This window comes from Leptonychotes weddellii, chromosome 14 (assembly GCF_054177405.1).
Source record: "Leptonychotes weddellii isolate Sample4059 chromosome 14, ASM5417740v2, whole genome shotgun sequence".
Lineage (NCBI taxonomy): Eukaryota > Metazoa > Chordata > Mammalia > Carnivora > Phocidae > Leptonychotes > Leptonychotes weddellii.
In genome coordinates this window covers 67,683,201-67,707,350 of record NC_138382.1, presented here as the reverse complement: position 1 = coordinate 67,707,350, position 24,150 = coordinate 67,683,201, and the positions used below count along the sequence as shown (strand labels likewise).

Genomic DNA, 24,150 nt, shown 5'->3' with positions numbered 1-24,150 from the left:
ACCCTGATCTTTTTAGTAAACACTTAGACTAGACAGTGAACTTGAGCTAAGAGTTGAAAGACGAGTTTGGTTTTGACAGGTGAAGGAGCTGGGCATTCTAGGCACAGGGAATAAAGACCTCACTGTACAAAGTCAGGGAGATGTGTGACCCCACAATGTGTGGGACACTGGCATAGCCCTGCCTGGCTGCATTCGAGGACACTAGAGTAGAGGGTGGAGAGGGAGGGGGGTGTGCATGAGATTGGAGTGAAGTCGTGGAGACCTGAAGTTTGGGCCTTGTGTTTGGTTTGTTCGATTGTCTGTCTTTGCAGTGGAGGGCCGGCCGTCTAGTGTTTCTGAGCAGAGAATATCATGAGCGGACTGTGTGCAGCCCCACTGGCCGAGTGGCAGGGAGGCAAGGTCAGGGCGCACTGATGAGGTCTGAACTACAGGGACAGAAAAAGAGTGAGTCAGTGTCTGAGGCCTTTGGGAGGAAGAACCAGCAGTCGTGATGGTCTGGTTGGGCATTGTAGAGGATGGCTCCAGGTCTCAGCTCGGAGTAGGCGTGGTAGATATACCGTCTGCAGGGGAGTGCAGAAACGAACCTGTTCACCTCTGTTCACCCTTAGGAGGAAAGAATGGGCAGGGAGGGGCTCTTGCCACCTCTTTCATGCTCACTCTCATTTCCCTTTGGGCTCTGGTGATACCTCATCTGGTTCACAGGAGTGATTTCCATTGCATGTTGTGTCTCCTTGTTGTTTAAAACTGTTTTCTAGAAAGTTCCATCCATACTGATCTGGTGACCATAAATCACTATTTATGTGTGTTTTTATAGGTTCTACAAATGCTTTTGCTTATGGATCAGAGCTGCATAATTCTCTGACATCAGAGATCTGTTTCCTGAGGAAGCAGAACCAGGCTCTCAATACAGTGCTGGCCAAGGGATCCAGAGGTAGGAACTAAAGGAGCCACCTGCAGCCTGGACGCCCACAGCCCTCTGTGGCATGGAAAGAATGCATTGGTTCAACCCAGGTTCAAATTCTGTGGCTCTGTGACTTTGGGCAGGTCACTTAACCTCTCTGAACCTCAGTATTCTTAGCTATAAAATAGGAGTACCTCATGGGGCTGTTGTGACAGCCCTGTGAAGCCCTCAGCGCGGCATCTCTAACATCTCTAATAAGGACACAGGTTACAGTGGAAGACAGACAGGCTGGAAATCTATTACTGCCAAAATCTCACCCAGAGATTCCCTCTTATCAAGAAGGTTTTTTCCAGTATTTCTTAGGAAGATCCCTTCTCTTAATTGTTTCTTCTTGGAGCTTAACCCACGAAGAAGGGCTTTCACAACTATGTTATCTCTCAGTACTTAAAATGTTTCTGGATGGAGGAATTACTAGTCCTGTTTTACAGATAAGAACCTGAGGCCTAGGGAATTGACCCGCCGGTGGTCCCGGAGCTAGAAATCTGTAGAGCTAGGAGTTGGGCCAGCTTCTCCCATTCTCCCTGGAGGATATTGATGCTGCTTTTGGCTTAAGAGACAGAATCGAGGCTTTTGCAGATCATTCATTCACTCAGCAAACGTGTCAGGGCCTGCATAGACTGATACAGAAATGAGTGGGTCCTGGTCCCTTCCCTTGAGGGGCTCATGGTCTGATGGGAGAGACAGCCAGGGAACCCATGGCAGGCCAGCGTGAGAATCAGCCAGGACAAAGGCAGGCTCGGGGAGCACAGGACCCTGGGGATGGTGTCTTGCCCCAGGAGAGGCTCGGCTTCGAGAGCTCAGTCCAGCAGGCTAAGTAGGGATTAGCCACGGTGCCTAAGGTTTAGAAGAGCCAGGGCCTTTTTAAATAGAAGAAAGAGAGCAGACAAAAGCCTAGGTGTTAGAGGCGGGGAGAGTATAGACCAGGAATTGTAGGAAGCATAGTGTGGCTGGAGTCTGAGGGAGGAAGGGAACACTTGCTCAGAAATCATCATGCCATGGTGAAAGGTGGCATCAGAAAAGCTGGGTCTCAATCTTGGCTCTGGCACTGTTTGGCTCTGTGACCTTGGGGAAGTTCTCACCTCTGCCATGCTTTGTTTCCGATCTGGAAAATGGGGAGAAAAAGCGTACCTACTCGGAGGTTTGCTCCAAAGAAGAAATAAGATGATACCCTTGCAGGTCTTAGTGTAAGGCCTGCAGTAAGAGCTGCGGACGTGGTAGCCACCACCAGGGGCCCCGCGAAGAGCTGGCCCGGGGAGTGCTTAGACCCTTCAGAGCGCCCGTGAAGCCCGGCGCTAAGCCCTTTACGTGGACTATCTCAGTTCATCCTCACAACGACGCATGTGGGGTAACTGAGGCACAGAGAAGTCAAGAAACTCCGTTGAGGTTTTGGCACCAGTGGGCAGCAAAGTGCACTTGAACACGCCTCTCTGCCCCCAGGTCACGCTCTTAACTGCCTATCTCCAGACCCTGGGCGTATTTTATTCCTCAGGAGAGGTGCTGTCCTCCCAGCCTGAGGAGTGGATGGGCCTAGCCATGCTGGCCTCCTTACTGGGGGGCTTGCAGACTTCCCTCACACCCATTGCCAGAGTTTGGGGCTGCTTCTTGCTTCTGTCTATAATTTATACCCACTGTTTGCTCTGTGAAGGCAAAGTAGGTTTGCACGGCCTACTATTGTATAGAAAATTAAACAGGCCCATTTCATCCCAGTGACGTTTAATCTGCAGCCTTGATGTTGACAGATTTATCTGCCCAAAATGCATAAGATAATTGGAATGCCAAAATCATAAATGCCAGATTAAATCTCGTTCTGCTTTGTATTCCTGGAGTGCTCGAGCTGAAATGCCGTGTTTGCGTAATAAGGTTGGAAAAAACAAATGGTGTCTCTTCTCAGTGGTGCTTTTTTGTGTTTGCAGATAAACAGAAGAAGAATGAAAAGTTACGAGAGTCCCTCTCCAGGAAGGTTGCGAGCCTCGAGCTCCTTCAGCGAGAGTATGCCCGTGTGAAGGGGGAAAATGAGAGGCTGCAGAGCGAGGTCTGCGAGCAGGAGAGGCACAACCAGCAGCTGCTCCAGGAAGCCTGCAGCAGCCGCCGCGAGCTGAGCAGGTAGGGCTCAGGGGCCCCCCGGCCCCGCTGGCCGTGCCAGGCGTCCGGTCTCAGAGCGGGGCGCGCCGGGGAGGCCCGCAAGTGCTGGGGCATGTCATGTCAGACGGGAATCCAGCACGTGGAGCAGAATCATCCGAGGGAGGAGGCTGGGGCCTGGGCGGCAGAGCGCTGGTTTTTTATCCAGGGGAGGTCAGGGAAGGCCCCTCTGGAAAAAATGGCACTTGAGCAGCGCCCTGAAGGCGGTGAAGGGGCCGAGCTCTGCAGATCGCGGGATGGTAGGAGGGAGCTCATTTGCGGCAGAAAGGGTGGGGGCCCTGGGGTGGGGTGTCCTTGGCCTGTGCAGGGCAGAGCAGGGAGGCTAGTGCACCTGGAGGGAAGGGGGGCAGAGAGATGCCTGGATGCCCAGTCCCACAGGCCCTCGCAGCCGTGGGAGGGACTCGGCTTTCACTGCCTGGGGAGGCCGTGGGAGGTTCTGCACTGAGGGGCAGGAGGCCCGCTTAGACATTAAAGGACCCGTACCGAGGGCCCCTGGTGCAGTTTGCCCTCGCCCCTGTCCTGTCCCACGTGTTTCCCGTTGTTCCTCGGCGCTCGTGAGTGCCCCGCTCTTTCAGAGTTACCGAAGTCACCCTCGGTCACCCTCGGTCACCCAGGGTGGTGTGCTGACGTAGCAAGATCCTCGTCTTGGGCCCCTCCCGAGTTCTGCACCCCTGGCTAAGCCGGAACCTTGTAAGCTTGGCTTCCTGGCGTCCGTGGGCTCAGGGGCAGATAGCATGCCCCCGTCGGGTGGCCGAGAAGACCGCATGGGGTAGACAGTGCCAGTACGGGGCCGGGCCCTGTCCGAGTTAACGTCTCCTCCCTGTGGCCTTGGGGCCTTTCCAGGGTGCAGGAGGAGGCGAAGCTGAGGCAGCAGCTGCTCTGCCAGAACGACGAGCTCCTGCAGTCCCTCCGAGTGGAGCTGAAGGTGTATCAGAGGCTGGAGGAGGAGCACAGGAGGCCGAGAGGTACTGGGCGCGCTGGCCCAAGGCGCTTCCCGTCCTGGGGCTGCTGCGTCTGGGCCGGGAGCTCACTTCAGCACCCTTTCCCGAAATGCTGTCATCACAGCCCTCGCTGGCCTGCCTGGCAGAGGGGGCACACTTTGCAGCAAGCCCTCTGGCCCGTTCTTCTGAAGCAGTGAGAACCACAGAAAGACTTGGGCTCGGGAGTCGGGCCCCCGAGGCCTGGATTCTCATGCCCTGCCTCCCAGCTGTGTGACCTTCAGCAGCTCACCTCACCCCTCTGGGCCTGGTTCTTCCTCCATAAAACGTGTCTCCTAATAGCTAGTCTGTAGAGTTGTGAAAATTGAGCTCATTTATGAAAAGCATCCTACCACAGTACGTGGGACATAGCAGACAGTCAAGGAATAATTTGATTATGAGTATTCCGCTAGAGTGTGTTTCTTTTTGCCCATGCATTCGGCCAATAATTCTGGAGCGCCTGCCACACGCAGGGCATTGCTGTGGAGATGGTTGTTGGCCCGGATCCTCTGATAGATACCAGATCAGAGCAACTTGACTGCAAACCCCAGTGTTTTAGAATCAATTTTGAGGTGTGGTAGCAATTTTTTTAAACGAATTTTCCAGATGGTTTCTCCCTATTGAAAGTTTATCTAGAGAAGGGTCACCTCACACCTTCCATTTTCTCTTCACGTTGCTTTTCTTATTCTTGCTGTTGTGCCTTTTTAATATACTGTGGCTCTTAAAATCAGCCCCTTTCATTCTATAATTCCAGCCCAAATAGATTTTATTACTACCAGACATAATTTCGGGGTTTGGTGTGCAATTTGCTCAGCTTTTATGGCCAGAAGCGAAAATTAATTTTCAGCTCTTATTTAGCCTGTGGAATAGCAGCAATTAAGTCTGCCAATATTTTTGTTTTTAAAGTCAAGTTGTTATTTTAAATTGTACCTAGTTCTTAGGAAGGGGAGGGTGGTGGTGCTGGCGGGTTTAAAACACTATTGAGCTCCTTTGATGATTGACCCTTTGGTGGAGGAAGACGTCAGGTTTTCCCCTTGCACTCGTTTGCAGAGGCCGGAGCAGAGGCGTCAGGAGAAGGCTGGAGGGCGCAGGACCCTTTCAGTGACCTGCGTGGTCTCCTAACAGAGATCCAGGCTCTGCGGGGGCAGCTAGAAAAGAGCATCGAGACCAACAGCACACTGCAGAGCAAGCTGGAGGAGCGGCTGACGATGGAGGGGAAGAAGGCTCAGGAAGCAGCCCTCCCAGTGGCTCTCCAGACCCTGTCCGTCCCTGAGTGGCCCCCACAGCTGGACAAGCATGGTACTGTCCCTGTGCCTCCTCAGGGAGATTGCTGCCCTGTGTGTGTCGGTGGGACACGGGAGCTTCTGGAGGGTGCCCTTGCCCCACGGAGGTGTCCCTCCGTTGACAGCAGACCACCCGGTGCCCCGGGAGCCAGGGGTGATCTCCATCTGGGGGCCTCTTGGTGGAGGGAAGTGGAGTTTGGGCTGCCAATGCTCTCATCACCTCCAGTCTCGTCCCCGCATCCATTCATCCCTGCCCATAGCACTCCGCTGCTGACAATGCTTTTTAATCCCTCGTACTGCCTTTCAAAGAGAATCTAAACATCTTACTCTGACTCTCAGTGTCTGTAGGATCCTAAAAGCATCCTGGTTTAAAAACTGCTTCTGTTTTACCTTTGCTCGTGGGTTTATGGTCTAGCCTCACAGAGGCTGTGTAGGGTCGCAGAGAAAGGACAAGGGTTGCTTGTCACTCCTCTGTCACTTGCCCAGCAGCAGGCCAGGGATAAGCCAGCAAATGGTCAGGCTCAAGGCAGTCGGCCGGGCCATCCTCTTTGCTCTGTGGATGAAGGAACTAAGACCCAGATTGGGTACTGGACTTGCCCAAAGCAGCACAGCAAACAGGTGGCAGAGCCGGGGCTAGGAATGAGGTTTTAGCTCCCGAGACCAGTGCTGTCCCTGGAGCAGCACCTGACCTTGCAGAGCCTCAGGTGTCTGGGGCCGTCATCCTAAGACCCACAGGGTGGGTGCGCACATCCAGCGGGACAGGGAGTGTCGACATACTTCATAAACAAGTATCATCTAAAAGCTTGGACTTAATCTTTTCTGGGATTGGGAATTCTATCTATTGCCTTTAATTTAGAAAAATTAAAATCTCTTAAAAGATCACCCAGTCAGCATGCTTTAGAACTTGTGGCGATTGGTTTATTAATCTCTCCTTGATAAGGAATTTAAAATTTTCACCAGAAGATGATGTGATGATATGAAAAAAAGAATGTGAAAAAAAAAATCCTTCACGATTGTACAGGGTGACGATATTTTGCTTTGTATATATTTCTCTTCATTTGGCGATCACGTGCAGGCATGAACTTACATTGTTGACATTGGGTTTTGTGCCATTCTGCATCCTTTCTTTGTTTTCGTCCAATATTACATCATAAGTGTTTCCCACCCTTTCACACGGGCTTCCTGATTACTGTTTTCAGATGATCCTCAGTCACAAAACCATTACCGTGGTGATTATTAAAGCGGTCTCTGGTTTGGAGCTTTAATAAACGTCGATGTTAATGTGCTTTTTGCTGTTAAACAGCATTCTCAGGATAAAAATCCTACCAGCAGAATCTCAAACGGTTAGAAAGGAGCCATATTGCCGCCTTTTGCATGGGATGGCCATCAGCAGTGGGTATCTCTGCTTTAAATACAGGTCTGCTCCTGGCCCTTCTTAGCGCTTGGCGGAGATGGGACTGACGGGTCTGTGGGGTGTGCTGGGGAGTTTGGGGCTGGGAGGACGATTCAGGGCCGGGGCTGCCCGGGAGGGAGAGCTGGGGCAGCTGAAGTGAGGCGGCCATGGAACAGCCTTTGCCTGCTTCTGGAATTTGTCTAGGGTCAGCCCACAGGGCTGCTTCACCTTCCGGTGAAGGTGGGAATTCTGCCGTCGGCAGCGGCCTCTCTTCCTCTGCAGAAGCCTTTGCAAGATTGCATTTAGTGCACTTGTTCGAAAGTTCTGCTCTAAAGATGGCTGGTTTTGGCAGAAAGCGATCCCTCTCAGGGGCAGCTCCTTGGCCCCGGAATCGAACGTGGCGCTCGGTGGTGCCCAGAGGTGCCTGGGCGGGAAGGAGCTGGTGGGCCGTCCTAAGGCCTGGACACTGGGCACGGTCCTCGCTCTGCCGCCGACACTCTGCTAGTGCTGGGGCGGTCACTTCCTCTCCCTGCTCCTCCATGAGGTCTGAATGACAGTGCCGTCCCGCCCGCTGGGCTCCGGAGAGTCAGACGGCCCAGCGCTCTCCAGAGTGCACAGTGTTGCAGATCATCTCGGACAGCATCTAACTGCCTTTGCCTCCTGACGTTGTTTCCATTGCATTGCTTCCTAAACTCTGCTTTGGGTCCCTCTTCTCTCTTGCTCGGGTGGCTGCAGCAACCTCCAGACTCACTCCTCCAGTCCAGAGCACAGTCCTCAGCTCGGCGTTGCCCTGCCTGACGCCCCCGACGGGGGCCCCACAGTCCTCATGGTTCTGGCCTTGCGTCCCATCGCGGCTCTCCCTTGCACCCTGGGCTCAGCCTACTACCTGCTTGATCCTCCCTCAGTACGTCCTGGTGGTTCACTCCTCTGTGCCTTTGCAGCTGCTCATTCCTGTGCCTGCATTACGTTCCCTCCTCTGGGCTAGCACCCCTCCCCGGGACCCCAGGACCCCATGCTTCCCTCCCTTAGTCCTGACCACCTAGAAGTGAAACTTCCTGTTTCCTTGCTGGACAGGAGGGTCCTTCCAGAGAGGACGCTGGGCCTGCTCACTCTCTGTCCCCAGGGTCCTTTTTTTTTTTTTTTTTTAAGATTTTATTTATTTATTTATTTATTTGACAGAGAGAGAGAGAGAGAGACAGCACGAGAGGGAACACAAGCAGGGGGAGTGGGAGAGGGAGAAGCAGGCTTCCCTCGGAGCAGGGAGCCCGATGGGGGCTCGATCCCAGGACCCCAGGATCATGACCTGAGCCGAAGGCCGATGCTTAACGACTGAGCCACCCGGGTGCCCCGTGTCCCCAGGGTCCTGCAGAGGGGATCCCAGTCCCAGGGGAGATTTGAGTGGATGCTTGTGTGTGTCTGGTGCTATACTGTATCCTCATTCAGTTCTTTCTCAAATGCTAATGCCAGTTTCTTTTCCTTCTCTTATTTTGCATCTTGCAGGTGGTGACAAATGTCCCATGGCGATAGATAATTCCTGTGATCTATTTGATTCCACCCTGGTGGTGCCACCACGATCAGGTACAAAGCTGAAGTCTGGGTAACTGTGGCGGGGTTGGGTGTGGCAGTAGGACTTTTTAAATTGAATGAAAGGGCGTCCCTGGTCCCAATCAGGAGAGTGTTTGTCAGGATTTGGGGCTTCAGCATGTCTAGCTGGTGAGCTCCTCCCCCACGCCTGTTAATCTATTCCTCGGTGTTATTAACCTCAGCAACGTCATTGGGTCCTTGTGGCCTTAGATGGAAGTGTGAGCACCTTAGTGTGGCTTTAAGGCCTCCAGCATCCAGCCCCAGTGGGCCCATCCAGCCCTGTCCATCTGCATTCATATGGCCATACAGAGGGGTCCCCATCCTGCAGACGGGCCCTCACTCTCCTCTCACTGGGACCGTGCGTTGTGGCTCCGTCTTTTTCCAGGCCACCTTTGTCCCATTCTCTGCCATGCAAATCCTCCTCCTGCCCCGAGGCTTATTCTGAATGCAGACTTCTTTGTGAAATGACTTTTCTGAGGCCCCCAGTCAGAATTATTCATCTGGACTTTTGTTGATCCAAAGGTAAAAAGCAACAGGCTTTGCCTCTGTTTAGTGTAATTTTTTGCTTCTTGTTCAACCCAGCTCAATTGTTGCTTCTCCTAGGAAGCCTTTCCTGATCTCTCTTCCTGCTGCACAGGGAATTGATTATTTCTTCCTCTGAGCTCTGGCTCTTCGTCATTGTGCTGTTACACCTCCCGCGTGGTGTCTGATTAGACCATGGGCTCCTGGAGTGCAGACACTGGCTTGATTCGTCTGTGTAGATCAGGGGTCTTTGCAGAGTGGGTGCCTGATAAGTGTTGGTTGAATTGAATCGAGCTTCTCCCCTCAGACGAATGAGCCCGGGGCGGGTGAATAGACGAAGGTCTGGGAGCCAGGCCACTTGCCGCCCCCCTGTGCTGTGCCGGGTGGCATTTGGGACGCAGGCCTTTCTCTCCTCCCACCTGGCTTTAGCGTCGTTGAACGCAGCTCGATGAACACAGGATACTGCCCCAAGTGGATCTGACATCTTCCCTCTCATGTTGTAGCTTCAGAGACTCCTCCACTCTCTGGAAATGACACGGACTCCCTCTCCTGCAACAGTGGCAGCTCGGTCACCAGCACCCCATGTGCGTCCCACCTGGTCGCTGGCCACCGCCCGTGGGCCCACACGAGTGGCGGCCACGTCCTGGGCCTGGCTGGGGACTACGAGGCCCTGTGCCAGCAGATTGGCCAGGGCCAGAAGCTCTTTGCCGAGATGGCCCTTCAGATCCAAGAGGCTCCCCAGCCCGCAAGCCCAGAGCCGGGAACCAAGGTAACCTGACTGACTGCGGGAGGGGGTGAGGTGCTCACTGGAGCAGTAAGTGCAAGGGGCACCTGAGGGCTCCGAGAGGCAAAGGGTGCGTGCATCCTCGGTAAGGCCCTGAGAAGGGGGACCAGGAAGTGGAGCCCACGAAAGCTCAGGGGTCAGGTCCAGTCCGGGGCACTGATCTATGGGAGGGACCCTTGGCGAGGTTTGTACCCTGTCAGTGCGAGCTCTTCCCTGGGTTCACTCTTTCCTGCCTCATCCTGCTGGATCCTCCTCACTTTAAAGTACCTTTTGTTGAGGACCCAGTGTGCCAGGTGCTTGACACAAAGTTACTCATTCGCTTCCTCCAAGGGTTGGGGTCACATTTTCTCTGTCCTCCCAGACTGGACCCAACCACCAAGCTTCCGTGGGTCACATTTTCTGGTCCCTCTTCTCAGGTCCTGAGGCCCCCTGCTTCCTGGTACCTGATTTGCCTTTTTGTTTTATTTTGTTTTACTCTATTGTAAAAGTCATTCGGTATTTTACATTTCACTAGATAATAAACTTCAGGGGCGCAGGGACAAGTGTCTCTTTGACTCAACGTTGTATCTTTACTACCTAGGACAGGGCCTGGCGTGCAGCGGGTGCATGGTAAATATTTGTTGAATGAATTCATAAATGTTAATAAGATTACTGTTGTTTTCTGATCATAATCTTTATTGTACAAAAGCATAAAAACATCACAGGGTGTTCAGTGCTTGAAATGTTGATACACACACACACTCTTTTAGCTCATTCATAAACTTTAATAAAACTGACTCACATGAATTTTGTATTTTGACTCTCAGTTAACATATAAACAATTTTCCTATCCCATTCAGCATTTTTCTAGAACTTTTAGGGGCTGGAAAATAAGCCAATATGTGGAGGTAACACCATTTGTTTACTCTTTGCCCTGTTTTTTCGACATGTGAGGTGTGGTGAGCACCCTTGTACACAGACCTCCCGTGGCATCTTTGATTAGTTCATTAGGGATGGATTGCGGATAGTGGAAGGCAGCTCACTCCCAGGCTGTGAACCCTTCAGGGCCCTTTGGGGAGAACTGTTGATGCGTTATTTCCAAAAATACGTATCCCTGTTTACAAGTGAGAGCATCTCACTGCACCTTATTCTTCATTAACTAATTTTATTTATTGTTTTAGGTATGGTTTTTTGCCAATTTGATAGCTAAAGAGTGCATCATTTTATTTTGTAGTGATTTTATTCCTCGTGAAGACAGCGCTCTTTTAATTTCTTTTCTTTTTAAACTGTATTTTGTTTTCCCTTCTTTGGCTCATGTTCTTGGCTTTCTCTTGCCCTTGACATCCCCCGATTAGGGTTTGCCTCTGTCAGCAGACGGTGAGGGAGACTTTACGAGGCCCCAACTTCATATTGGCAGTACGCAGCGCCGTTTAGCAGGGGCTGCTGAAGACAGAAGCACTCGTGTTTCGTCCCTTGCTGTTGGCACCTTTTGCCTTCCGGAGAGGCTCCGTGGTGCGGAGCCATGCGAGTGGCCCTACCACGGACCCTCTTCCCCTCTTCTTGGCGTAGTAAATACAGTTAACGCAGGTGGTTATTAATCATGGTTATTGATTGGGCTAAAATCACCACCGAAATTCTCTCATAATCTATAATTCACCAGTCTTTAAGAACAATAAATTGGTGTCGTCTGGCACCAGGCTCTCGCTCAGCATGTGGACACAAGCCCTGCGGTTTGGAGATTTATGCTGCCCATTAAAGCCGGCTTGTCCATAATCTTTTTCAGTGGCATGTAACAACCTTCTCCCCTCGCCCACCCCCCGCCCCTTGCGCAGGGTCCACACTTGGCGCCTCTGAACAGGTTTGTCACCAGCGTGGGCACAGCCAATCTGATCCTCGAAGAGGCTGCGAGATTATTGACGCTTTTCTGGAGGGTCTCACTCCCCACAACTGGCCAGTGCCCGCTTCAGTGTGAACAGGTAGGTGGTGACACCCGGATCCCGAGGCTTAGGGATGCCACTGGGGCTTGTGACTCGGTCTGCAGCCCAGGACCTTGCTTGTGGCAGGTGTGCCCTCAGTTTGGGGAACACGGCAGAGGACGGGGGAGGTGCCGTGTTTGGTAAGGGTGTCGTGTCAGGCACCGTGCTGGCTGCTTCAGGTGTGACCTTGCCTGCTCCCCCGGCATCCCCGTGGGCTCGGCCTGTGGTCCTGACCTGACTACGTCCCCACTCGCAGCGTGTCTGTGTGGAGGGAAATCCTGTCTGCGTCTTACACACGGGGAAGCTGAGGGTCTGGGAGTGAGGCCCGACCAAGGTTACAGAGATGGTTTTGGCAGCACAAGTATCTGAATCCAAAGGGTATGCTTTCATTTTATAGATTTTAAGTCCTAGTTTGTTCTCGTGGACTAGCTCATTCCCTTCCACTCTAAATCTCTTTCATTTTAGGTGCCTTTCTCTGGACTCTCTGATTCCTTTTGATAGCTTTCAGAGTCAGATTGTAGGGATTCTAGTTTCAATCTGTTTTAACTCCTTCGAAAGTTTTTTTTTTTTAACCAATGAAAATCATTTATTGCAAAACCATTGAAATTTCCCCCGAAAGCATAAAGCTTGACTTTGCAGCAACTTGAATGTGACCGAATTCAGAATGGTTGATCCCACAACCATCCTCATCCCCATCTTTCATGGCACAAACCAGGAGTCAGGCAGTGCAGAGGCCCTCCCTAGGTTTTCGTCGGTGGGAAACAGCTGGTATCGTGACACGGCGAGCTGCCGCTCTGGTCGTCCAAGGAGCCTCCCGGAAGGACGAGCATGCAGATGAAGGAAGAGTTAGAACTTTGCTTGGTGCTCTGATAGATATTTACCCTGCATTTATCTAAACTATCAGTTTTTGCCAAAGGCCAGGAGAAAGGCAGAGGGAAATTGGCATTCCATGTCGTTACTCATCTAGGTAAACCCCTTCTGACAGCTCTCAGATCTGTCAGCCGTGGCAAAGAGGCAGCAGTGAAGCCTCGGAAGGTTCTAATGAGCCTGCCCTGTGATTTCCCTCTTGGGATCCTGGGGAGGAAGTTTGGGTGCACTAAGCTCGGGGAGGTAGGTAACCAGTCATTTCGCAGGGAAATCATGTTTTGGCCACTTTTAGCCAGTGGGGCCATGGAGAGGAAGAGGGCCCACTGGGCTCCAGACCCACATTGGCCTTGCGTTTTCTGCTCACCCACCGAGCTCTTTCCATCTTCGGCTCGGTGACACAGATGCTCCGACTGCCTGAGTGCCTGGGCTCCCCCCTCTTGGCTGCCTGGCTTCTTCGCACCTTTCCCGTCTCAGCTTCCATCTTACGTCAGGGTTGGAGGGGCTTCCCGGTCACTCAGTCATAGCGCCCTCTTCTGCTTCATCATAGCCCTCGTCGCAAATTATATATTTGTTTGTTTAATGTCTGTGTCCCAGAAGGGGCCATGTTTATTTTATTCATATTTTTGAGTGAATAATTTTTTTCTCCTATTCCCAAACGAGTACTTGCCCATATGATTTTTAAAGCACATAAAATGTGCTGAATGAAACTCAATGCAATGTTTTTGTCCTCAGTACACAGTAGTGTCTGTTAAATAGACAGAAGGAATGTAGATCTTCTTTCGTGTGTGTGTGTGTGTGTAAATGTAAATTATAGTCACATCGATCCCCCCCCACCAGCAAACTAGTCCAGGGACTGGCCGGCGCTTGTGATGACTCACCCTTCTTTCCAAGCGTTTCTCATATAATTGGTTATGCTGACTTTAGCATCATAGAATTTTAGAGCCAGAAAAAGGACCTCAGAGTTGCTCTGATATGGTTGCTGGTGCACACAGACCCCCTGTGTGGTGTTAAATTGCCTCAAGCCACTTTTTGTCCCTGCCTGTGTTTCATACAGTGCCTTTTTCTTAGTGTGAAATGTGTGTAAAGCAGATTTCCAAGTTTTTGCCAGCAACCCCAGTGTTTTTTTTTTTTTTTTTTATGACCTAGGGTTTTCTCTGAGTGTCATTAATTTGCCTTTTGCATTTAATATACCGTCCCCTGCAGTCCCTAGGACTACTCTGGAAAGTGTGTATCATATACATCGGTTTATCTAAGAAGGTTGTGGGGAGAGATACAAATATATACACATATTTGCTTATAAAAATTTTCTTTAACTGGAAGTATAAACAATAACAAGGAAACAGGCTACTTGGAGGGGTGGGAAGGAAGAGGAGGGAAGGGCAGGAATAGAGGTAGATTTCTCTGCAAAGATCTTGTTTTGTAAATTTGACATTGGAACTGTACAAGTGCTTTAAATAATTGAAAATAAATCAAAATGGAAAAAGAGCAGTTTCTTAAAATTGATAGTAAGATGAACAAACCTTACTATATATGTAGTATTGAAGGCATACCCAACAAAGAGGGAACATTTCAAGACTAAAACACAGCATTTTGACTATATCCCTAGTAGAAATACTCTAAGGGCAAAAAAGGACTGAAAAAAAAAATGTTGTTTTCAGTGATGGTACTGTTAATAGTAATATTGGTACTGATGTTTAAAAACTGTTATATTTGTATTGTAGGATAAAACAAATAGCTAATTAGGTTAAGATTTTTACTGCCAGAGAAGAGATATAAATTTAAAGACAAAGAAGCAAAAATCCTGCCATCCTTGATTTGGAAATATCAGTATGAACTTGTGTTACATTTCTTATTAAAAACATTTACTTTTAGGCTTTAAAAATGTCCACTCCAGTACCAGTGAGCACCTCTACTGCCAAATTGTGGTTTCTAAATACCTTTTCCCACTAACAGGAACCAGGACTCCTTGGAGAAATGGTTTGATTCTAGGTCTGGGGCAGGAAATGTACAATATGAGCTTAGAACATCTTTTCATCCAACTGGAAAAGAGGGGAAAGAGGGAGTAAAACAGATTTACAGCGGTTCTCAAATTATGGTCCCTGGGTCAGCAACATCAGTGTCATCTGATGGAAAGGCAAATTTTGGGGCTCACCCCAGATCTATAATCGGAAAGTCTGGGAGTGGGCCCCAGTGGTCTGTTTTTACAAGTCTTCTTAGTAGCCCTGAGAACCACTGGATTGAAAGAAACTTGAGACATATCAACTGCAAAACATGGAGTTTATTTGGATGCCGATGAATTGGACCAGTTGTTCAAAAAAATGAAATTATGATGGGCTCAGGGAAATGTCTCCTGACGTACATGGTGATACTAAGCAATTATTTTTTTTTAAATAATTTTTTATTTAAATTCAATTAATTAACATATAATGTTCGTTTCTGGGGTACAGGTCTATGATTCATCAGTCTTAAATAACACCCAGGACTCATTACATCACGTGCCCTCCCCAATGTCCATCATCCCAGTTACCTCATCCCCCCACTCCCTCCCCTCCAGCAACCCTCAGTTTGTTTCCTATGATTAAGAGTCTCTTATGGTTTGTCTCCCTCTCTGGTTTCGTCTTGTTTCATTTTTTCCTCTCTTCCCCTATGATCTTCTGCCTTGTTTCCTAAATTCCACGTATCACTGAGATCATATGATAATTGTCTTTCACTGACTGACTTATTTCACTTAGCATAATACCCTCTAGTTCCATCCACATCATTGCAAATGGCAAGATTTCATTTTTTTAATGGCTGCGTAATATTCTATTGTGTGTATATACATCACATCTTCTTTTATTGTTGTTCTAGGTGTGGTGACAATGTTGTTTTTCTTTCTAAAGAATCTTTTTTCTAGAACTATATATGAAATATTTTATGGACATGAAATATGATTGCCTTCTGGGGTTGAGTTTAAAAATACTTTTAGTGTGTGGGTGGGTAGGGACGTAGATGAAGCAGGTTTGGCCATTATTTGATAATCGCTGAAGCTGGCAGTTCATTATCCCATTCTTTCTACTTTTGTGAATGTTTGAGATTTTTCATTATAAAAAAGAAAAAACCATTCAAAAAGCCAGCTCCGGGAGTCAGGCCCAACACTTCTGAGTCAGCGGGTGGCCTCCTGGGAGGGGCGTGTGTCCTAGCTCTGAGCTGGGCTCTGTGGCCTGAAGGAAGAGCTGCTCTGTTGAGCTCTCCTAGGTGGCAGGCACTCTGCCCTACACGCAGCATCTCCTTTCATCCCTTATGGGAGCCTCCAGAGAGGTAGGTATTATGTTACCATTTTCCAGACGTGAGAACTGAAATTCCTTGCTTTATCATCACAGCTGGAATGGACCAAGCTGGGTCTTCTAGCCCTGTTGTTTTTGCCATGGCACATTCATCCTGTAAAAATGAAGATTTTAGTTCAGAGGAATAGCAGACATGCAGAATTAAAATGCCTTATTTTAAGTTCTGGATAGAAGATGGACAGGATATTTTGGGAGTGCAAGTGAAAATTTAACCTACCAGTTGGCAAAGGGTCTCACAGCACCTACTCTGTGCCAGGTGCTGGGGGTCAGAAGGAAGAATTGAGTCTCGGGAGAAGAAGCAAACAAGTAAATGATCAGTTAAATTAAACATGAAATGGGCAATGACGAGGGAAGGACTGGGCGTAGTGAGTATCCAAAGGAGCAGTAACCAACCTAGACTTCCGCTGGGGAGGAGTCTCAAGGAAGGCTTCCTGGAGGAGGTGTTGCCCAAGCTGACTTTTGAAAGAGGACTAGAGGTTAGCCAGGCAGGGATGAGGAAACCATGGTCCGTCCTCAGGCATCATCCCCTTTGCATCTCACTCTAGATGGATGGGGTCAGGGATTATCCCAGTTCTACAGCCGTGGAGAATGACTTTGTCCCAGAATGTGTGGTCTAGGAAGCCATGACCTGACACAAATCTTTGTGGGCTCTTAGCGTGAGGAAGAGAATCAGAGAAAACCTGAGGTTTAAATTAGGATCTGTTTTGGAAGAACAGTTGACGTCCTTGTAGCTGACACAGTTGGTTAATCTTGAAAGTAGGTTAAAGCAGGGAATCAAGAGATGATACATACCTTAAACATCATAGTTTAACTAAAAACAGTTAAATGTACATTCATTTGCCATTCTTTTGATGTAGGGCCAGGACCTTTTCTTTGAATGTAGGTCTGCTGATGAGGATTTCACATCTCCTTTCTTTCATAAACCACATCCATAATGTATGTGTGTCACTTCCAATTTCTGTATTTTTAAGATGAAGAAAAAATGTAGACACTTGTAAAGCAACTTGAATATAGAATTCTTCTAGATTACGTTCCTCCCACATCTTTCATAGTTGATTCACCCACACCTAATTTGCCAGAAATGTGGTTTTTAGTGACTTGACTTTATCAAGTCTTTCCTGAGACATATGTTAGTTTTCATACAACCAATTCTCTCTTTTCATATACACATTTCATGGGTTTACTTAATACTTAATTAAATCCCATAACTGATTGCAAGTAAAACTGCCATAAACAAGTTTGGGAACAAAGTTAAGTGGGGTTCCTTGTAAGTTGGCAGCCCGATGTCTCCCCTCTGGGGAGCAGAGGTGTTTCCCCGTCGCAGAGGGTGCCCTGTGCCAGCATGCCTTAGGGGGGGTGGCTGGAGGGGGGAGGTTGATGAGAAAGGAGTGTCCTTAACTCTGTGAACCAGCTCAGCGGAGACTGGTTAAGAGAGCCTGTAGAGTGTGCACATTTCCCATTCGAGGTCTGGGAACTCTAGCTGCCAATGGGTGGCGAGCCAGAGTTCCCCACACCTCTCAAAGATGAAAGCTCTCCTGAGGATCATACTCTCCTAATCATAATTTTATATTCTCTTTTTAAAATTTATCATTAAATTTTTTTGTTTTAATGATCATTATAGTTTTTGTTAAAAAGAAAAAAACCTCAAACAATTCTGATAAATTTTTAAAAATGAAAAATAAAACTTCCAAATCACATCTCTCAGAGATAAATCACTATGAACGTTTTGATGTTGTCTGTTTGTTCATCACATTTTTTAGACATCACATATACGTCTATGGATATAAATCTATGTATTCAATTTTATTAAACAGGAATGCCTGGTATACAATAGCAGTTCTGGGCTCTTTTTGTCACTAATTATGATCTTTCAACATCAATAAATAGAGTTCTACAAGATTTTCTTGTAAGATTTTATTTATTTCTTTGAGAGAGAGAGAGGGGGTGGGAGAGAGCACAAGCGGGGGGAGGGGCAGAGGGAGAAGGACAAGCAGATTCCCTACTGAGCAGGGAGCCTGATGTGGGACTCCATCCCAGGACCCCCAAGATCATGACCTGAGCCAAAGGCAGCCCCTTAACCGACTGAGCCACCCAGGCGCCCCTACAACATCATTTTTAATAGCTGCAGAATTATGCCATCGTATATGAGTACCATGATTTACTTATGCAGACCCCTGTTGAAACAAACCAGGTTGTTTATTGGCTCCTACTATGAACAATGCTGAGATGAACATCCAGGAACATAGGTATCTTCTTGTGCTTATGTGCTTATTGGTGGGGGTACATGCCTAAGTATAGACTTGCTGGATCAAAGGGTTGAGCGCATTTTGCAGTTTGGTAAATCTTGCCAGGGCGTTCCACCCGGACTGTGCCAACTCGCAGTCCCGCTACCGCTCCCAAGAGTGCTCGCCCCACACCCTGGCCCCGCTGGATTTTCCTGGTTTTGCCAATCTGACCAGCAGAAAATGGCTTCTAGTTTTCATTCAAATATTGCTGTTAGTAAGGTTGAGCATCTTTTTGTATGTGTTTTAATTCTTTCCTATGTGTTAGGGTGTTTTGTATTCTTTGTTCATTTTTCCAATTCCTTTTCTCTCGAGACTGGAAAAATGAAGGCAGAGATCACCAAACTACACAAAAAGCTGTTTGAACAAGAAAAGAAGTTGCAAAACTCTGTGAAGCTTTTGCAGCTGAGCAAGCACCAGGAAAAAATCATCTTTGATCAGTGTAAGTGAGCGGTTGGGGGCGGGCCGCTGTGTCTGACCACTTCATGCCTCTGAGGACTAAAAACCCCCTCCTGGACACCCACTTGGGATTCCAGATCACCTATCATCATGCCTCCTATTTATGGGTTTCCTTTCATACTTCATCCTTTCTGACCTGCACAAATAAATTCACTTAACAGACCTCAGTGGAGAGGCCACGTGCTGCCAGCGACTGTCATCTCTTTGGGGAGACAGGTGCATGGCGTGTGCTTTGACAGGAACGTGTGTGGGGTAGGGCCTTAGGCAACACCGAGAGGGGAGTGGGGAGGGCGTCATTCTGTCCTGGAAGGTCGGCTTCTTGGACACACGGACAGCTGAGTCTGCAGGAAGGAGCAGGTGTGGGTCAGATGGAAAGGGGGCAGCGTGGACAAAGGCAGAGTGGTAAGAAAGAAGGTTTTGGATGTGAGAAGCCTACGCCAGTTCACGTGGCTGGAGTAAGACTGCAAGTGGCAGGTTGAGGCTGGAGGGGTCGCTGGGACTGGGACTGCAACTGCATCGTGAAAGGCCTCAGGGCGCAGGCCCCGGGCCGGTCGTGTGCAGGGCAGAGCACGGACCTGTTGCTGTGTGTGTGGGAAAGGCTTGCTGGTGATTGCTGCCCTGATCCGGGCAGGCCAGAAGGAGGCCTCGGCCGGGCCGTGAAGATCCAGGGGGAGGGGATGGTTTTGAGAATTACTTCTCAGGGCAGATACAGAAACTCAGGCTAAATAGCATTTGTAACGTCACTGCTCGTCCTGATCCGGGAGCTTCAGAGATGGTGGGGAACAGCTCTCTGGCCCCAGTAGAAACCCACAGCATGGGTGCACCGCCGAGTTTCTGCCGGTACCTGTGGGCGTCACAGCCCTGGCCCAGCCTCGCTGTCTGCCTGTCCTTGTCCCCGTTCTGGGAGGGCTGCCGACTGGGGCTTTCCTCTGGAGCTACCCGCCTGCTCCATGCTGCTGTCTTCTCCAAGGCCAGTGTCGTTGGGGCATTTCTGAGAAGCACAGAACGTAGATTGTTGTCGGGTAGGAGTTCTTCTTAGCTACCCCCCAAGGAACCTTCTGAAGCAGACTCCGTGAGACTGGCACAGTTGGAAGTGTGGAAGAAAGATGCTCAGTTGTGGGGCAGGTGCTAACTTTGTGCTCCATGCCCCCGTGCCAGGCTCTGGGCACAGAGGTGAACGAGACAGTTCCTGCCAGCACAGAGCTTTGGCTTAACGGGGCAGAAGCAAAAGTTAGCTGCAGGGCAGCGCATCCCCAGCGGCCTCAGGTGGTTCAGGGCTCTGGACTGATGGGGTCTTGAGGGATGAGTAGGAGTTAGAGAAGGGGTAGGGACAGGATTATGGCAGGTGGCCTCAAGGGTGGGAACTCAGTATTCAGGAACATACTTAGGATATGCCAAGGGATTTGGTCTGAGGGACAAAGCGAAAGAGCTAAGTAGGGTCCCAAGGGACCTGTGGACGGACTCAAGAATGAGTGACAGGAGTCAATGTGGCCCATCGAGTCTTAGAAGGTCCTTGTGGCTGAGCAGTGTGGGGGGGTTGTGTGTGGCAGGAGGCAGAGAGACCTTTTGGGGGCTATGGCAGTCCCCCTGATGACAGCAGGGAGGCCTGGCAGGGCTGGGGCAGGGCCATGGAGGGGAGGGGATGGTTTTGGCAGATTGTCAGGAGGCAACCCTGGCCGAGTGGTGGCTGTCGCAGGGTTCTGGCCCGGGCTTCCCGTCACACATAGAGTAAAAGCGCTGGAGGCACCTGTGGGGGACAGCGCCAGTCGTGGTCATGTGTGAGGCCCCTGTGGAGCACTCGGGTAAGACCCCCAGGGCAGCAGGGGGTGGGAGGTGGCGATTTCACGCAGCCCCCAATCCAGGGACAGTAGGACTCTGCAGTGGCATCTCTCCGTGGCAGCCCCGAACAGTCACAGGGCTCATGAAATGCACCTCACTTGCTGGTGAGGAGATTTTGGAAGTGGGCAGTAGGTTCAGATGGGCAAGTTACTATGGTCGATGCAGCCTCTGAGCCCCACGTCAGTGATCCTGGAGTCATTACTGAGCACAGTTCAGATTTCCACACCCCTGTGTGACCTGGAATAAATGACTTTAACTCCCTGAGCTTCTAATTCCTCATCTCTAACCAGATACAGTAATTCCAACGGACTCGGGTTGGCCAGACAGGCCTGGGTTCTAATCACAACTTAGTTAGAAGTGCCTCAGTTTTCTTATCTGTAAAATGGGATGGTAATGATACCTCAACTTTATTATGCTTTTTTCAGGAACAGAGCATGTGCTCAACAAACACTAGTTCTCTGCCTCCTTTTTTCCCATGAGTTCAGACTGGATCCTATGAGTACAGGTGGCAGACCGTTAATAGAAAAACCACAGATGTCTCATACCACTGCCCCCGCTAAAGCGGTGTCACCCATTTCCGTGTCTGCAGGGCTCGGCTCAGAGCCGGGTGAGGGGTTTCCCAAGGTGGCCCAGCTGGTGGCCAGCCCTGGCCTGTGATGACTCCAGTGCCAGGCTGTGTAGCTCCGCCCAGTGAGCCAGGTCCTTGGAGAGTCCCCGAACCTGCCAGCCTCAGGTCTGCTCCTGGCTCTGAAGGATGAAGCGAAAGTTGGTGTAGTGTCCCCTCCTCTGCCCCCCTCCCCCACCATGGTGACCAGGAAGAGCAAGGGCCCGGGGCTGGTCTTGACCAAGCTGAACACCTCGTCTGCTCCCAGAGTCTGCAGGGGAAAGGAGGGAAAGCTGTCACGGGGAGACCCAAGGGCCCCTGCCATTTCCTTGTCACGTGACCTGGAACCACGGCCTCACCTCCAGCCTCTGACCTAGGGATGCCGCCCGGACAGGCTTGGGGGTATTCACTGAGGTCACAGTCAGCAAGCTGCCTGTCACGAGCTAGATACCGAAGCTGGTGGCTTCTTTGTCAGCCCTCTGCTGAGGTGGGAGGAACCCTGCGTGGAGTTGGGCAGTCCTGGGTTCGAGTCATGCCTCAGCACTGGGCAAGCCTGGATTTGGGACGAGCTTGTTACTGCTCTGTCTCTCGGGCTTCTCCTGGCAGCAGGGATTTCCGGGCTCTGGAAGGTGAGCAGTACTGTGCAGATGTGAGGCCCTTTCATGCTTGGGGCAGGTGAGCCCTCGTTCTTCACGGGGAGTCTTGTGCTTTTGGTACTTCTGGTCCCCTTTCAGTATGATTTTAAACCTCTACACCTGGGGTACCTAATCTTTTCTGGGTCACAGGCCCTTTGGCAAGTCTCAGAAGACGTAGGAGGTCTTTCCAGAAGAACGCATCCACCCAGATACATGCAGAGATTTGCACATAGTTTCCAGGGATTTAGGACCCCTCCTAAAGCATAACCCCGGACCCAGGTGCAGAACTCCTGCCCTGTGGCATGGGGGTGGAGGGCGCAGAGAGACAGTGGGCACCTCTGAAATCCAGTTTGGCCAGTTAAAAACAGCCCACACTGGCTGTCTCCCCCACCCACCCCCCGGGTATCACAGATTGCAAACAGACTTTGTTACTTCGTTGGAAATATTTTGTGAGGCAAGAAATAAATACTTTCCCAAGGCCACCACATGGCTCCTCTTCTGAAGGAGGCATTGGGGAGTTGGACTGTGTGTGCATTGATGGGGAGTCTGTTTCATCCTTGGGCACCATTGGCCAAAGGCCCAGTTCCAGAAGCCTTGACTCTGTCTTCCCCAGGGAGTAAGCGGATTGCATGATCCTCACCGAGGCATGTTTAGAACGGACCCCTGATCGGGCCAGAAATCTCTTTAGTGGTGGCATTCCCACCGCTGCTGGTGTTTGTGTTGGACAAGAAAAGGATTCAGGGAGGAAGCGGCCTCACTTTACAGTTGCTGCCCTGAAAGGCAGGCACCCTGCTTCCTCCCAGGGCTCCTGATTCACTGAGCCTCTGCCCTGCACACAGTTTAGAGCATCTGATTGGTGGGACCTCTGGACTCGTCCCATCCAGGGAATCATGTTGGGTTCTTCTCCCAGCTAAGGACATCTAAGGAGAAAAAAATGCCCAGAGTTCATGCTTTCCCCCAATTGATTTGAACGCCTGCTCTGAGGGTAAAAATTGACTTTGCAGAACTGCCTGTGACCCTTGCCTTGGGCCTTGGCACATGGGCTTGCTTGGGGTTGGACACACCCCCTTCCCAGAGCTGTGCCTCAGGAGGGCCTAGGAGACCAAAGTGTGTGGGGGCTAGGCACGGGACTCTCCCCTGCCCTGCACCATTGCCCTCGCCCTTCGGACCCATAGAGGTGAGCCCTAGGGTTGCCTGGGCATCCACAGGCTTTGCCGAGCCTGAAACACGGGCTGGTATCGCTGTGAGGTTGTGGCTTAGCATGACCTCGAGGAGGTGACTCTGGCCCACCATGGACTCTTTGGTCTTGGGGTGTGTGATGGGCAGCTGGAGCCTTCCACACCTCTCTTGGGTCTGGATGCTTCTGGCTTGTCCACATGTCTACCTGACCCATTTGGGGTTCAGGGGGTGCTTCCTCCCAGCAGCCGGCTTTTACACTGTCTCCCTGAGCATCTGTGTCTAACAATCCCATTCTTTCTTTCTTCTCAGTGGTCGTAACCCACAAAATCCTTCGGAAGGCCAGAGGAAACCTGGAGGTAATGCCCCTTTGAGTTCTGTTATTGGAAGCCCATTTGGGGCATGGGGAATGGGCACCGGGCAGGAAGTGACTTCTTTTGAAAAACGAAGCTGAAGGTGAAACCAGGACACACGTCTTCCACAAACAATTGCATTTTTCCACCAGCAGCACATAAAAAGTTTTGTTTTATCATCGCGTGTTTTCAGGGCTTGTTCTAATTATTACATTTGTTGGCTATTTTTCCGAGTGAGAAATACAGCAAACAGTGCCTGGTGCGTAGTAGGTGTTTGATAAACATCTGTAGAAGGAATGAATACAATACGATCTTACCTCACTGGGTTCTGTAAATATTTACTGAGTAAACAGTGTGTCCTTGAAAGTAGTTTCAGCGTAACAGTTTCGCCTTGAACTCTGCTGCGGATCTTATTACTTGGAGGCCCTCCATGGGACCTAAAATTCTCCTTTTCTCCCTCCCTTTTCCTAGCTTAGGCCTGGGGGTGCCCATCCAGGAACATCCAGCCCCAGCCGACCAGGCTCCTGAGGAGAACTTTCCAGCCAATAAAGCTTGTGGTTCCCACTGAGCTCCCGCTGTGGCTTTGTTACAAGTGTGGTTTCGATTTATGGAGGGAAGAAAAGGACTGTCTGGCTGAAGGAAATCTGCTTTTCCCTTTATGTTTTCTCTCCTAAAGTCGGTTTAAGGGTTGTCGTCAGACAGCGTTTGGGTGCCCAGCAGTGAGGCTCCTAACAGGCCCCGAGCTCTCGGGCGCTGGGCGCTTTGCCTCTGGGCTGTGGTGTCATTGCTGAACACACGGCGGCCTTCGTGGCCACCGTAGATTGGCTTCGTGCTCAGCCAGCTCCGCAGTGGGAGGCTCCTCACTGAATGGTGCATGTCAACTTGGTGATTCAGTTACTTCGTGCAGAGCCTGGAAGCCCAGGGCCTGAACTCCAAAGCGGGACAGGCCAGGGTCTTGGGGATGGCACGGCCCTCGGATACCTCCCAAGGTCTCTGCTAAGGTCACTCAGG

At 50.3% G+C, this 24,150-nt stretch overlaps 1 protein-coding gene across 6 annotated transcripts in view; it reads left to right on the top strand.

The window, feature by feature from the left end:
* CDK5RAP2 (CDK5 regulatory subunit associated protein 2) overlaps positions 1-23,707 on the top strand; it is a 162,141-nt gene extending 138,434 nt beyond the window's left edge. For 5 of the 6 annotated variants that reach the window (XM_081803489.1, XM_081803488.1, XM_081803487.1 and 2 more), the window contains 10 exons: positions 815-931; positions 2,875-3,064; positions 3,944-4,065; positions 5,128-5,376; positions 8,254-8,331; positions 9,363-9,628; positions 11,455-11,598; positions 18,389-18,515; positions 23,099-23,145; positions 23,611-23,707. In XM_081803489.1, coding sequence (XP_081659615.1) covers positions 815-931; positions 2,875-3,064; positions 3,944-4,065; positions 5,128-5,376; positions 8,254-8,331; positions 9,363-9,628; positions 11,455-11,598; positions 18,389-18,515; positions 23,099-23,145; positions 23,611-23,667 — 1,397 coding nt within the window. In that variant the 3' untranslated portion in view covers positions 23,668-23,707. The remainder of the gene's footprint in view (positions 1-814; positions 932-2,874; positions 3,065-3,943; positions 4,066-5,127; positions 5,377-8,253; positions 8,332-9,362; positions 9,629-11,454; positions 11,599-18,388; positions 18,516-23,098; positions 23,146-23,610) is intronic. The other variant, XM_081803486.1, reaches the window with a different exon arrangement.
* The last annotated feature ends 443 nt before the right edge of the window (positions 23,708-24,150 follow it).